At 42.1% G+C, this 14883-nt stretch overlaps 1 protein-coding gene and 1 long non-coding RNA gene across 6 annotated transcripts in view; one reads left to right on the top strand and one right to left on the bottom strand.

Moving 5' to 3' along the window:
- LOC111156349 (strawberry notch homolog 1) overlaps nt 1-11818 on the bottom strand; it is a 57933-nt gene extending 46115 nt beyond the window's left edge. For 2 of the 4 annotated variants that reach the window (XM_022517138.1, XM_022517135.1), the window contains exons 1-3: nt 11697-11818; nt 2298-2429; nt 1692-1796 (exon numbers count right to left, since the gene is read on the bottom strand). In XM_022517138.1, coding sequence (XP_022372846.1) covers nt 1692-1796; nt 2298-2429 — 237 coding nt within the window. In that variant the 5' untranslated portion in view covers nt 11697-11818. Of the gene's footprint in view, nt 1-1691; nt 1797-2297; nt 2430-11696 lie in introns of those variants that run through there. The other 2 variants (XM_022517136.1, XM_022517137.1) reach the window with 1 other exon arrangement.
- A 256-nt stretch (nt 11819-12074) lies between these two features.
- LOC111156470 overlaps nt 12075-14883 on the top strand; it is a 10534-nt gene continuing 7725 nt past the window's right edge. For both annotated transcript variants that reach the window (XR_002641215.1, XR_002641214.1), the window contains exon 1: nt 12075-12130. This is a non-coding gene — a long non-coding RNA (uncharacterized LOC111156470). The remainder of the gene's footprint in view (nt 12131-14883) is intronic.

Genomic DNA, 14883 nt, shown 5'->3' with positions numbered 1-14883 from the left:
CAGAGATTTACAATCTCTGATAACTTCAAGCAAATCACATTACCCCCGGAGGCCCAGGCTCTCTGGGGTTCATTTTCCATTGCTACCATTCCATGATTCTTGCCCAATGCTTTGTTTGCTATCATACAGACTAAACCAATGTTTAGAATTTAGAAGATAAAACCACTGAAACAGGGTTTTAAACACCTAATTTGTATGAATGATCCAGCCAATCCACCGATATCACATACTGGTGATAATATGTTGGGTATTACCTTTGGGTAATGAATGGGTACTACCTCTGTACCTAAGACAAAGCTACATAGCATTTTATTTTTTTATAGTTGGGGGTACAGGGAGACATTAGGAGTTGGGGAAAAAGGTCAAAGATTGGGAAAATGACGGTGTGACTACCATGGACTGAAGCGCAATCAAAGATTTTTTAAAATTTCAGTCTATTTCTACTTCCTTTCCTCCTCAAACTATTTGTTATTGTCCCATGACTCCTATAACAAGAATCTTAAGACATTACCATGCATTACTTTTTTTTTAAAGCAGGCAGCTTTGGTGTACCTGGCTTGCTCAATTGTAGAGCATTCAATTTTTTTTTTTTTTAAGATTTTATTTATTTATTTGACACAGAGAGAGAAACAGTGAGAGAGGGAACACAAGCAGGTACAGAGAGAAAGGCAGAAGCAGGCCTCCTGCTGAGAAGGGAGCTTGATGCAGGGCTCGATCCCAGGACCCTGAGATCATGACCTGAACTAAAGGCAGATATGCTTAGCAACTGAGCCACCAGGCACCCCGAGCATTCAGTTCTTAATCCAGGGGTCATGAGTTTGAGCCCCATGCTGGGCATGGAGCCTACTTTAAATAAATAAGCACAGGAGGCAATTTTTTTTAATAATAAAGATTTATTAATTTAAATAATCTCAACACTCAACATGGGGCTCAAACTCACAAACACAAAAACCAGGACTGCCACCTAGGCATCCCACCACTTACCACTTTTATTTTTTATTTTTTTTTTTTAAAGATTTTTATTTATTTATTTGACAGAGAGAGATCACAGTAGACAGAGGCAGGCAGAGAGAGAGAGAGGGAAGCAGGCTCCCTGCTGAGCAGGGAGCCCGATGCGGGACTCGATCCCAGGACCCTGAGATCATAACCCAAGCCAAAGGCAATGGCTTAACCCACTGAGCCACCCAGGCGCCCCACTTATCACTTTTAAACAAAACTCTCAACAGTAATTTATCATAAGTTATCAATTTTTTAACCAGACTGTCCAATAATTTTATATGCTAAGCTTAAGTTAATAACTGCTATGTTTAAGGTAAAATCAGAGAAACTCTATATTTAAAGCACAATTACCATTACGTAAAAATCCCATGTACCAATGGACAAAACCTGAAATCAACAAGGAAAAATGAAATGTGTAGTGAGATAATGTGTAGCTCATCTCTACATAATGAATTTTGTATTATTTACAGTGAGTAAATTAAAAAAACTTTGCTTTGTCCTAATTATCTTTTGATCAATGTAACTATGAGAAGAATGAAAGAAACATTTTATCAAATAGGAGCTGAGAGTAGCATATTGGAAAGTAGCAAAAAACAGAACTGGTAAGGTAAGACTACTTCATATTACAAATTATTTTCTTACTATAATTCAAAACCAGTTTAGCAGTCACACCAAATGTAAATCATTCTTACCCTAACATTTAATAGCGCTGGAGTAGGTAGCGTCTCTGGTTCTGGTTTAACAGGAACTGATGCTTCAGTCTCCAAACCTAGTTCTAATGCACTAAGTGGCACGGACTAGAGAGAAAACAACATCAGAGAAAAAAATAAAAAATGATGGCAATGAATTCTGTTTCAAGAACAAAAGATGTATTTATTAAAATTTTTAAAATGACAAGGTTTACACTCAAACAGATTGTAAATCTCTGATACCAGGTTGGAACTAATAATCTTTGCAAGTACATCTTCACAAAACTATACTGATACCAGAATCTTATTTTTTACTTTCAGAGAATGTGTATAGTGAAACCTCAGAAGAGGGTCCCTATAAAATACAAAGACAACTAGTAAGGAGATTAACAAACCTCCCACAAGAGCTCTAAACAATTCATCTCTTACTTTTGTGTATATATCAAAGCAGGAAATGTCTTTTCACTGCAAATATTTTCCATCTCATGAGAGAAAACTAATATAAAAATAACATACACATGCTTATTTAAAATTGTCTTAATAACGTTTACTCTGTAAATAGAAATTAAGAAAAATCTACTTTTTACAGAGACTTTGGAAAACTCTTACCTGCTGAACTGTAGGAGTAGGTGTTGGAGTTGCAAGCCCTGCATCTCCCCCATCAATATCAAAGAGGTCATTCGGACTAATTCCACTCTCACTCAAAGCAGCAAGCAGTAAATCTTGCCCTGGTTCCACCATCTTTAGAGCAAAATATGTAATATTAACATAAAAAACTTAATATGCCAATTAACTCTCTTCTAAATACAAACCAACATCTTCTACCAGACCCATCCATTTGATATTTATGAAGAACCTGCTACATATCGGGCAAGAAATCAGATGAAAGAGAAAAAGTCTCTGATTCCAAGAAATTCGCAATAAAGATGAAAAGGACAGAGAAATATGTAAATCACAGCAAGAGTGTATGTGTACAAAATGTTGGAGGAACAGAGAAGGAATGCTGAACTTTGCCTGGGGAGAGAGGTCACAAAGACGACTATGGAACGGAGTCTCAAGGAAGGAAATGCCAGGCGGATGGGGATGTTCTGGATAGCGCATTCACTCTTCTGCAGATATGAAAGACAGTGGGCACTCTTTAAGAACAATGGTTAGTGCGATTCATTGTTAGTATGGAAGTTCAGAACAAAAACCCAAGTGTCAGGCAGGTGATGACAAGAGAAGAGGAAGATCTCACCCACAACCTTGTACACCATGGCAGAGAGCACACTTAATCCCATGGGTAGCGGGAGTCAAAAAAGTTTTCAGATTGAGAACTACAAGACACAGATCTGTGACCTAGAAAGATTATGCTGAGGAAGTATGGGGGCACACTGAGAATGGGTAGAGCAAGACCAGAAGCAGGAAGACATTTTAGGTAACTGCTACAGCAGACCGAGAGAGATGATGTGGGGTCCCTGGGTGGCTCAGTCGGCTAATCTTTAGCTCAGGTCATGATCCCATGGTCCTGGAAAAGAGCCCTAAAACAGGATCCCTGCTCAGCAGGGAGCCTGCTTCTCCTTCTCCCCCACCGTCTCCCCCTGCTCATGCATGTTATCTAATAAAAACTCAAAAAGCCAAAAAACAAAAAACAAAAAAGAGATGATGTGCTGTAATGACAGGGTGTAGAAAAAAGGGGGGATGAATTTCAAGATGTTTAGGAAGGACAACCCATAACACTAAGTTTGTATAAAAGTTCAAAATGGAAGAGAATATGACATACACAAAAAGCATGAGTTGATGGATGATTATAGAGTTAAGCCAAGAGAAAGCAAAAAAATAAACACTGAGCCTGGGAGACCCCAAAATGAGTTTTATAGTTTGGTTTTTTTAAAAAGATTTTATTTATTTTTCAGAGAGAGATAAAGAGAGACAGGGGCAGGCAAAGGAATTAGCAGGCTCCCTGCCAAGCAAGGAGCCCAATGTGGGATTTGATCCCAGGACCCCAGAATCATGACCTGAGCTGAAGGCAGACGCCTAACCAACTGAGCCATCTAGGCGTCCCGAGTTTTAGAGAGTTTAGCGAGAGAAAATACCTATTTAGAAGAAAGCAAATACATTTTAAAGATTTTACTGATTTATGGGGGCTGGCAGAAGGAGAGGCAGAGGGAAAGAATCTCAAGCAGACTATGTGCTGAGTGTGGAGCCCAAAGCGGGGCTCAATTCCACAACCCCAAGATCATGACCTGAGCTGAAACCAACCGTCAGACACTCAACCAACTGAGCCACCCAGGCACCCCACAAATACATTTTAGATTTGGGTTTTCTTGGTATAATATATAAAAATCTACTTTGGGGGAAAAAAGCTTAACAGAACTTTCTCAATTTTTAATGTTTGTCATTATCTGAAATAACCAATTTATATAAACAGGGAAAGCTACTGTACTTGTTTTTCCTAAAAAACTAATTTCATATTACATAAATAATACACTAATCTTTAGCTAGTTCATTTGTTCTCAGGCTGTGTGAAAGAATTAAATGTCAGTGTTTTCATTATGTCCTACAAAAAGAAAGGCATTAGCCTCTGTGACCATGACTTCCAACATACATAAGAACTACTATTTCAAATGAAAGTAAAATATTTAACAGAGAAATCTTCTACTAAGTAGGTCTATGTCACATAAACCTATACATCACTTAGAAAGAAGTTCTAGAAGAAACATGAATGAGTTTACAGCAGACACTACAGATATCCAGAAATGAAACTCAGGGCAGACCTACTGTTTGAAGGGAGTCTTAACCAGAGAGCCGCAAGGAAGAAGAAATAGCTCAAAGATTTCCCCAAAATTTTTCAGAGAAAGGAAAAATCTATGGAAAAATACATTCTGTGTAGGAAAGGAAAAGGTAAGGAAATTGACAGTGACTAAGTATCTTTTACAAGCTTGACAGTGTTAGGACAGTGTTAGACCACAACAATCCCCCCAAAAAATAGACATTATAATGTTTTAGAGATGAAACCGAGGCTCAGAGCACCTGGGTGGCTCAGTGGGTTAAAGCCTCTGCCTTCAGCTCAGGTCATGATCCCAGGGTCCTGGGATCGAGCCCCGCATTGGGCTCTCTGCTCAGCAGGGAGCATGCTTCCTCCTCTCTCTCTGCCTGCCTCTCTGCCTACTTGTGATCTCTGTCAAATAAATAAATAAAATCTTAAAAAAAAAAAAGAAAAGTAAAGTAAAACGGTATTTGTCATCAAATATATAGTCAGTGAAAAATTAAAAAGAAACCGAGGCTCAGCTTAAAGTACCTATAACTACCCAGCACTAGATTGTTTAAATTTCCAAAGCCCATGCATTCTCTTTCCGAAGAACAGATCTAGAAGTCAATGTTGCAAACCTCAGTTTCAGTACTTAAGTTTGGAATAAATGCCCGTCTGAGGTTAAAATAGGAATGGAGATAGATTATTGGATAGCAAGATAGAAAGAGCATGAAGGGACTGAACAGAGGAGACAAATAGGAGAAATGTCCCAATACAGATTTAAAATAAAGTTAATCATTTTTCTAATATAGACACAGCTGACCATACTTCACAAATTATCCTAGTACATAGTACCAACATGTACCAAGAGACCTAAATCAATGCTTTAAAAACATTTCAACCAAGGCCTCTGGGTGGCTCAGTCAGTCGAGTGTCAGACTCTTGATTTCGGCTCAGGTCACTATCTCAGGGTTATCAGACTGAGCCCTGGGTCAGGCTCCCTGCTCAGTGGGGAGTCTGCTTAAGATTCTCTCTCCCTCTGCCCTCCCCTGCCCCCGCTCGCCAACATGTGTGCACACTCTCACTCTCCCGAAAAAATAAATCTTAAAAACAAAAACAAAAACCAACAAAACATTTCAACCCACAAAATACCTCATTAAGACCAATGACCTGTGGGAATAGGTGGTGGTCTTGGCTTGCTTGCTATGACTAATCCTGACCTAGATTAACAGAATTCCAGAGACTATCAAAATGTCATATTTTGGGGCGCATGGGTGGCTCAGTGGGTTAAAGCCTCTGCCTTCGGCTCAGGTCATGATCCCAGGTCCTGGGATCGAGCCCCACATCGGGCTCTCTGCTCCGCAGGGAGCCTGCTTCCTCCCCTCTCTCTCTGCCTGCCTCTTTGCCTACTTGTGATCTCTGTCAAATAAATAAATAAAATCTTAAAAATAAATAAATAAACATTGTCTAAAAGACTTTAAAAAAAGTCATCTTTTTTAGTAAATATTTAAAATATTGATTTATTTACATTTGAAACAAAAATACATTGTTTTAAACCAATGACTCCTAAACGACAGACCAAAGAACGCTTGGAAGCCAAAGGACCCATTAATTCATTAGATGCACACTAAGCCCTGACTAATTATACTAAAGAAGTACAGAAACATCATTAATGAAAGCAACAAAAATCAGTGAAAAACATTACTAAATTCATGAGAGTTTTCTGAAATATATTTTCTGAACAATGGGCATTAGAAAATACCATGGAAGGGAAAAATATGGGGGGAAACTTGGTATTTTTACAGGAAATAACAGCACAGTTGATAACACTATCACTGACCTATTGAAAACTCACTCACAGGAATCACAATTTGAGACCTCTGAGTATTGACTTAGTAATGACAATGTCTTTTGCAAGCTGTTTCTTAAAAGTATTTTATTTATGGGGCACCTCGGTGGCTCAGCAGGTTAAGCCTCTGCCTTCGGCTCAGGTCCTGAGATCAAGCCCCGCATCAGGCTCTCTGCTCAGCAGGGAGCCTGCTTCCTCCTCTCTCTCTGCCTGCCTACCTGTGATCTCTCTCTGTCAAATAAATAAATAAATAATAATAAATACAAATAAATAAAATAATAAATAATAAAAATTAAAATAAAAACAAAAATATTTTATTTATTTCAGAGAGAGCACTAGTGAGCGGCAGAGGGAGGGATAAACAGACTCCTCGCTGAGCAGGGAGCATGAAGCAGGACTCAATCCCAGGACCCTGTGATCATGACCTGAGCCAAAGGCAGACATGTAAGTGACTGAGATATCCAGCAGCCCTTCTGCCAGCAATTAATGAAAAATACCTTCGATTTATATACATAACATACACAAAATCTAGGGATCCCTTCTTAGCCAATTGGGTACAAATTCTCTACTTGGAACTTTTTTGCAGTGAGAAAGAGGGCAAGGGATACAGAGGAATATCTCTAACTCCAATAGGCAAAACCCTTAATATTAAAAAAAAAAAACACAAAAACAAACCTTAATATCTAATAATTCTCCTATTCTGAAACTATTACAGACACAGAATTTCAATGTTCAGGTTGAGAACCCTTAAAAGGTTATATTATTCAATCTTCTCCTCCTCACCTTACAAGTAAGATTAATTCTTGAAAGGGAAAACATTTTCATTTTGAAACCACTAAATACAATATAAATGCAAACACCGTTAGGGGTAAGAGAACTGTGTTACAGTGTCTACAAAGGATTTCATGGACCTTAGGTGACATTTAACATGTAGCAATCCAACAAACCCAAAAGTTACCAAACCCAGAGTGACTCTATCTCAAAAAACAGAGGACAAAAAGGTTCCATTTCTATCATAAATACTTAGGAAAATACCATCTATTTCAAAATAGTACTCCTATGAAAGCATCGAAGATAAATAATAAACAAGGACACGGAGTCGAGAGAAACTGAGAGAATCCTTGGCAGGAAGAGAATCCTGAGAAATAATAGCCAATCAGAAGAATAAAAGGATATAGTTCCCACTGAGAATACCAACACTGAAACCTATCAACAAGGACAAGGTTCCTCTTGTTGAGACCTAAAGCAGACCTTTACAGCTCTGGGGAGATACAAGGTATCTATCTGCAGCGGTGGTGGCACACCACAGAGGCTAAGACTAGGGAGTCAAACAAAATATCTGGGTTCAAATACTGGCTACCTCAGACACCAGTAGTAAACTATGGTCAAGTAATAACTTGTGTGACTCAGTTTCCTCATTTTCAAATGGGAATAAAAATAGAATCTATCTTATAGGATTGCTGTTGAATAAATGTTACCCTACTAGCTACTAACTATTACTTTGATATTAGCATCATGTCAGAAAATAGATTTTCTCCCACATCACTGATACAATAGTATTTCCAAGAATACAAACCTTGTTGGCAATCCACTCAATAATTAACTTCCAAATGAGTTCTATAAATACGAATTCCTTTTCGCTGTGTCACATGTTCAATTTGTCCAGTTAATCAACTGGTGTGTCTGGAGAAAACTGGCAGACCTCTGTATATGTGCAAAGATATCCCTTAGTAAGTTATCTTTGCCTAATAACAAACAGGACTTTCCCTCTTTATTTAATAACACTAAATATGTCTGACTTCTAACTCAGCTGCAGGTTTGCTTTTATGCAGTCCAGAGGTGATGAATGACACCTAGTTTAAGGAGGTGAAGGATAATGATCCTCTCAAAATTCAGCTGATACTGAACAAGTTCATGAACAAGGTATTTATATTGTTCCTACTGAGTTCTGGTTCTTTAAGAACATCAGGAGGAATAGAAGATAGTATGAAGAAATTCATTAACAAGGATCTTCATTACCTACACAGGTAAAATCTGTAGTTTTTAACAGTTATTTTTCAAGGGAACACTTGCTCAGTAAAGTGTGCCTCTCCCCACTCTCACTGCAAAACTTCTAGAAAGAATGGATTCACAAAGTAATGTGCGGATGACAAGGTTTCAAACATGCTTTACAAAAAAAGGACATGAAAGAATGGGGGGGTGTATGAAAAAACTTTCTTGCTTACCACCATCAAACTCAGATCTCTAGTCCTTTTGAGATTTACTACAGGGTTGGATTTTTTTCTCTTTTAAGCCTCAAGATAACCCATGAGTAAATGCTACATGTTATCCCTTTGTCATAGATGAAAAACTGAGGCTTAGAGAAATGAATTGTAACAAGGCAACAACAAAGCAAGTGTGGAGAATTAGAAACTGAGGAGTTCCCACCTCCTATCCCTCCAAGATTCTGTATTCTTAAGCCTATACCATGTTCTTCAAACTGGTGGTCACACCACAATGAGCTGTCAAGTGAATTCAGTGTATCATGACCAGAATTATTAAATATTTCAATACAGAACAGAAAACACCAAGCATGTGGAGAGGATAAACATTATTTCATGACATGAGTTTTTTAGTTCTATGCGTGGATGTGTAAAACATGTCTTACCATGGGATGCAGTAAAAAGGTTTTAAAATCATTGCTCTATGCTAAATACTGCCTCCCAAGAATTAAATAATTTGATGGGCTTTGTACTGTATCTTATTCATAAAAGCAGAGTTCCTGCTCTTGAAGAACCTATCCTTTCCACCTACAGAAAATTTCAGTGGTATCCCAAGACTGTCCTTAATATTTACGAAGTTCAATGAACCACACTAAAGTAGACCTGTCAGCATAAACAAAGACAACTGTAAAAAACTTTTCAGATTACATCATTTTATTAGCTATATAATGTGAAAACAATTCCTCTTATCAGAAAGTGTTTTTTTAAAAGATTTTTTAAGTTATTTATTTCTTTTTAAAGATTTTATTTATTCGGCAGAAAGAGAGAGAGAGTGCACAAGCACACAAGCAGGGAGAGTGGCAGGCAGAACGAGAGGGAGAAGCAGGCCCCCACTGAGCAGGGAGTCCGATGTGGGGCTCGATCCCAGGGGCCTGGGACCATGACCTGAGTCGAAGGCAGATGCTTAACGGACTGAGCCACCCAGGCGCCCCTAAAGATCTTTTATTTATTTGAGAGGGAGGGAGAAAGAAAGTGAGAGCACAACAGCAGAGGGAAGAAGAAGCAGACTCACCGCTGAGCAAGGAGCCCAAAGTGGGGCTTCATCCCAGGACCCTGGGATCATGACCTGAGCCGAAGGTAGACACTTAACAGACTGAGTCACCCAGGCACCCCCAGAAAGTATCTTTACATCAACTTTAGGCGGGCAAAGCCTGGGAACTGAAAGACTCATGAAGTCAGGTTACTTGGTAAGACCAGACCTCAGACCTGAGTGTTCATCACCTTCATAGGAGGAAGTCTCAAATCAAAGCTCAATTTAGAAACTAAGAAATACCAAAATATATCTATAGCTTTAACCTTTAAAATGAATCATTTTTAAAAACATTTAAGCAATCTTTATACTTTATACATTTATATTTGCATTATATTAAGCAGTACATAATTTCAGCAAAGCCCTTCAGTAAAATTGCCTGACACTTAAGAGCATCCAATGAAGGAAGGAAGGAAGGAAGGAAGGAAGGAAGGAAGGAATGGACTGTAAGTCACCAACTAAGCCTTCCTTTTTAAAACTTACCCAGCAGCTAAAGTAAAATTTACTTAAAATCCTATACACAATTGTGTGGAATTAAGTTAGACTGGGGATAAAAATGCAGAAGCCAAAAGAAAAAAATAAAGATTTTTTTCTGGTAAGATAAATTTTGGAAACAACTTTTTTAAACATGAAAATAAAATGTTCTCTTGCTTGCAAAATTACTGTCCCACGCAAGGCACCAATAGCAAATTCTGCATTTTATCCTAGAAATTCTATACAAACTATCTTTTGGGCAATGATAATGGCTTTCCCAACAGCTTAAGAAAAATCACTTCTGACTGCAGTAAATATACCGAGGCAAATATGGAATCCTTCTGCACTGCTAGCTGATTTGTGTCTACAAGTGCTAAGTTTATTTCCTCTAGGGCAACTCGGGGTTTGACAGCTTTCTGGACCGCGCCGGCCGACTCAGTAGAAGCCCTACTCCGTCTCTAAACGTGGTTGTCTAGAGAAAATAAAACATTTAACTCAACATAAACGGCTAATAATCAACTTTCAAAGGTCAAAGGGGACCTAGTTTTTAACCTTCCCTCAGCAACACGTGTTTAGTACAAACTTCCGGGTGAGGTTACAATTGGCTGCGCAATTCAATGAATAAAAACGTTGCTTTATTTGACTCTAATTTTCTTGCCCGTTCTTTCCCCACGTTTCTCAACCAGCAACTCCCCAAAACAAAAGCTTCCTACAGTATACGGAGCCCGCACATAAAAAGGGCTTCTCTGTGCGAGATCAAGTTAGTGGTCCGCAAACATTAACCAAACAGCAGCACAAAGCCGGGGTGGAAAGGGGGAGGAGTTGGATGCCAGGGTCAGGAAAGAAACAATCACAAGGGTTCAGGAACGTCCAAATCTCCTCAGCGGTTAAACCGATCTCAAACCACTTCTGGGAAACCACCAGCATACACTGGTTTGGGGAACTTTAGATGCTCCTTACACCAAACACTCTTACAGCAAGCAAATCCCCAACCGCCTTTCTCTGCACAGATGCTTAGGGTCTAGGAGGCAAGAGAGCTCGAGACAAAATTAACCTAATCACCCGGTGAGGCTTGAAGGTGGCCCCCACGTGTCCCACGTACTGCCTCGACGCCCTGCGAGCGAGGTAATCAGAAAACTGCAGGTGTGGGGTTCCGATTTAGGGCGCCCCTATCTCCTCCCGCACTCGCCCCAAACCAAGAGCAACCCTCAGACAGGAGGACTTTTGAAGGATTGCGGAGCTCACTTTCCTGCGGGTCCGGGACCTCGCATCCCTGAGCGGAACAAGGAAAGCAAGGAGGGCGACCCAAGTGGAGCCGGAGCCGGTGCCCGCAGATCCTGCCTCCGCGACCAAACTGGGTGCCTCTGGCCCGGGACAGCGGGGGCCCCCGAGGCCCGAAAGCCCCCACGCGCAGCGAGCGCAGGGCCCGGCGCTGACGGGCGGAGGAAGCGAGCGCGGCGGGGCCGGCGCCGGGACCTTGCCCCCAAGAGCCCTGGGGCGCGCAGCTGAGGGGGCGGCGATGGGCGAGGGAGGCCCCAAGCCGGGGTGAGGTGGCTGCCCCCCCTCAGCCCGGCCCCACACGGCCCCCTGAGGAGGGTGGGAGTGGGAGGCTGGCTGTCCGGGAAGAGTGTGGAAGCAGAAGAAGGGTAAGAGAAGGACTTACTTTCCCCGCGCGATCCGACGCCGGAACAGCTCCTACCGGGTGGCGAGAGCTTGAAGAACTAGAGGCGACTGGAGCGGAGGCGGCGGTGGCGGCGGCAGCAGCGGCGTCCGGCTCTGCCTACCTCCCCGCCGCCATCTTGACGCCCCTCCCCCCAGCCCCCCCGCCCCGCCGGAGGGGAGGGGGTGGGGCGACGGATGAGGCGCCGCGCGCACGCAGCGCGCGCCGCACGCCCCACGTGACTTCCTTCCTCCTCCTCCCCCCCCAACCCCGCTCCCCAGCGCCCCCCTCCGCCCCGCCTCCCTCCTAGGTGAAGGAAGATGATTTCCCCCCCCCATCTTGACCGCCCCCTGCCTTCGCTGCCAAGCACGGACTCCGCCTGCTCCAGCCGACCCGGTACCAGTGGTTGGATCCAAGAGAATTCCGGAACCCAAACGGTCTATTACCGCGGCTCCGGGGTGGGCGAGGGGTGAGGGGGCCGGGTTTCCGAGAAGGGGGAGGGGGGAAGGCGAAGGCCTCCTAGAAGAGTCACGTGTCTACTGCTTCCGCCGGGGCTCGAAAGACCTCGCGAGAATTCCGTTCCCCCTCCCTTTCTGCCCCGCGGGCTGTCGGGAGGAAGGTCTGCTCTCTGAGTTGCCACGAGGAGGTCAGCCGGTGGTTCGGGCGCATGCGTCCTATACCTGCTTTCAAAGTCGGTCTAGGAGGGGCCCAAAGCTATTTTGAAAACCTTTTTGGTGTGTGTCTTCGGCCCAGGAAGTTACCTAGTGGCGTCTGTGTTGCTTTAGAAAGCTCTTCATTACATAGTCCTAGAAAAAAAATATTCGCGTATTCATTGCTATGTTAGGCTTGCTCAAAGCACTTTATTGGATATAAAACCGCAGTATAACTCGGAGCCCCTCTGCTGGGCCACTGCCATTATCATACTCTAAGGGGTGTGACCGGAGTCAGCCCCACTGCTTTTTTTCTGAACAAACTATTGCTCTCAATTAATGATTACTGCAGAGTAGGTCTGTCGCTATCATCTTTGGTTTCCCTGATTTCTCCACCTCCTCCTCCTTTTTCCTCTTCTTCTTCTTCTTAAGACCTAACAGAATAAACAAATTAACTTCTGGGTAACCCTTTTGTAAAGTCATTCTGAATGGTGTTTGACTCCGTTGCTTAGGTAATAGGCACGCCTGGGTGATTCTTGCCCCCTACTGGTGGCGCGTCCCACTGGCCTTGAGCTGAAAGAAACACGGGAGTTGAAGGTGTGAGCTCTTCAAGAGAACCGTAGAGGGAAAAGGGGGAGGAAAAAAAAAAAGTAGTCGTGTTAAGAAGATTATGAACCTTCCAACTCGGCGTCTGTATACATAAGTATGTGTTACGTATATATGTACACATAAATGAACATTTTAAGTTGCCAATTAATCACTTTACTTCCATTATCTCATTTCATCTTTACACACCAAAAAAACCTGGTAAAAGAAAAAATGATAAAATTAGTTCCATAAGAACAATGCCTTCATCTGTCTTGCTCACTGCTAGCCACTAGACCACTTTCTGGTCTATTGTGAGCAAACAAGCTATTAAAAATCTGTCCATTATAGGGTCCCTGGGTAGCTCAGTGGGTTAAAGCCTCTGCCTTCAGCTCAGGTCATGATCCTGGGGTCCTGGGATCGAGTCCCGCATCAGGCTCTCTGCTCAGCGGGGAGCCTGCTTCCTCCTCCGTCTCCGCCTGCCTCTCTGCCTACTTGTGATCTCTGTCAAATAAATAAATAAATAAATCTTTAAAAAAAAAAAAAATCTGTCCATTATGGGATGAGAAGGAACTAAGGAAGGATGCAGAAAGAAAAAAACTTTTTTTTAAACATTGTAGTTCATGCATTAGTGTCTTCCAAGATTGGTTGGTACAGTTCAGTTTCGAAGGGACTCTCAAACTCTCTCTGCATGCTAGGACTACGTAGGTACCAGATTCGAACAGTGTAGGTCTGACCTAAAAACTCCCACCCTTAGAGCTACTTTCCCAGCATCCAGGCTAGATCCTTGCTTCCATCTCTGCATAATCTCCTTATTTGGGACCCAAGGAAAAGGTGGTGTTTCGGGAGATACATGCAGTATAACTGTGCTTATGCAAGCTAATGTCATGCACAAGGTTATTCCTTGCAGGATCATTTGTAGAATCAAAAGATGGGAAACAACCTAAATGTCTTTGAAGAAAGAACTGGTTAACTAAGCTATGGTACTTTGCTACAGTGAAACAGATGTTCAAGAGAACGGGTAGTAACATATTTTGCATGTGTACACAAATAGATTGTGTGTACACATATCTCAGAAAGGCAACAGGAGTAGCAGTTGTTATCAGGTGATAGGAATCAAACTACAGGGGATCAGAAGCAGGAGGAACACTTATTGGGTACACCCAGACCAGAGATGCTATTGGAAGCAGAAGATTCCAATAAAATAAATAAATAAATAAAAATTCCCAGTTAAACATCGAAGTGGCTGTTACAGCTACTCTTCGCACTCCATTCACCAAGTATTTATAGAGCCTTTACTATGCACCAGATACTATGTTAGAGATGAGGGGCACAAGTTTAAGAAAATCAAATGAAGGGAGAGACAGGAACTGTCCTTGCCCTTAATGTCCTTCCAGTCTAGTGGGCCTCAATCCAAAAATTACACAAACTGTAAACTTGTAGGGGCGCCTGGGTGGCTCAGTCTGTTAAGCGTCTACCTTCAGCTCAGATCATGATCTCGGTCCTGGCATTGAGCCCCACATAAGGCTCCCTGCTCCTCAGGGGGCCTGCTTCTCCCTCTCCCTCTGCCCTTCCCCCTGCTCATGTTCTCTGTCTCAGATAAGTAAAATCTTTAAAAAATGTAAACTTGTAACTGTGACATTGCTGCAAAGAAGCTAACAGCCTATTACAGAGGAATTTGACCTCATTAGGGAATTCAGAAAAGGTTTCTTTGAGGAAGTGATAACTGGGCAGAGATTTGAAAAGTAGGTATTATGTAGGCAAAGAGAAGAGGGAACTGCATTTCAAGAAGAAGAAACAGCCTATGCAAATGTCCTGAAACAGGTGGGAGCCAAGCAAGTGGGGACAGTAACTCGGCAAGGGCATTGGCTGTTAAGACATTGTCTCTTGAGGCCCTTGGGTGACTCAGTTGGTGAAGCGTCTGCCTTCGGCTCAGGTCATGATCCCGGAGTCCC

This window comes from Enhydra lutris, unplaced genomic scaffold (assembly GCF_002288905.1).
Source record: "Enhydra lutris kenyoni isolate GAN:26980312 unplaced genomic scaffold, ASM228890v2 scaffoldscaffold46, whole genome shotgun sequence".
NCBI lineage: Eukaryota > Metazoa > Chordata > Mammalia > Carnivora > Mustelidae > Enhydra > Enhydra lutris.
This window is presented reverse-complemented; position numbering and strand designations above follow the sequence as displayed.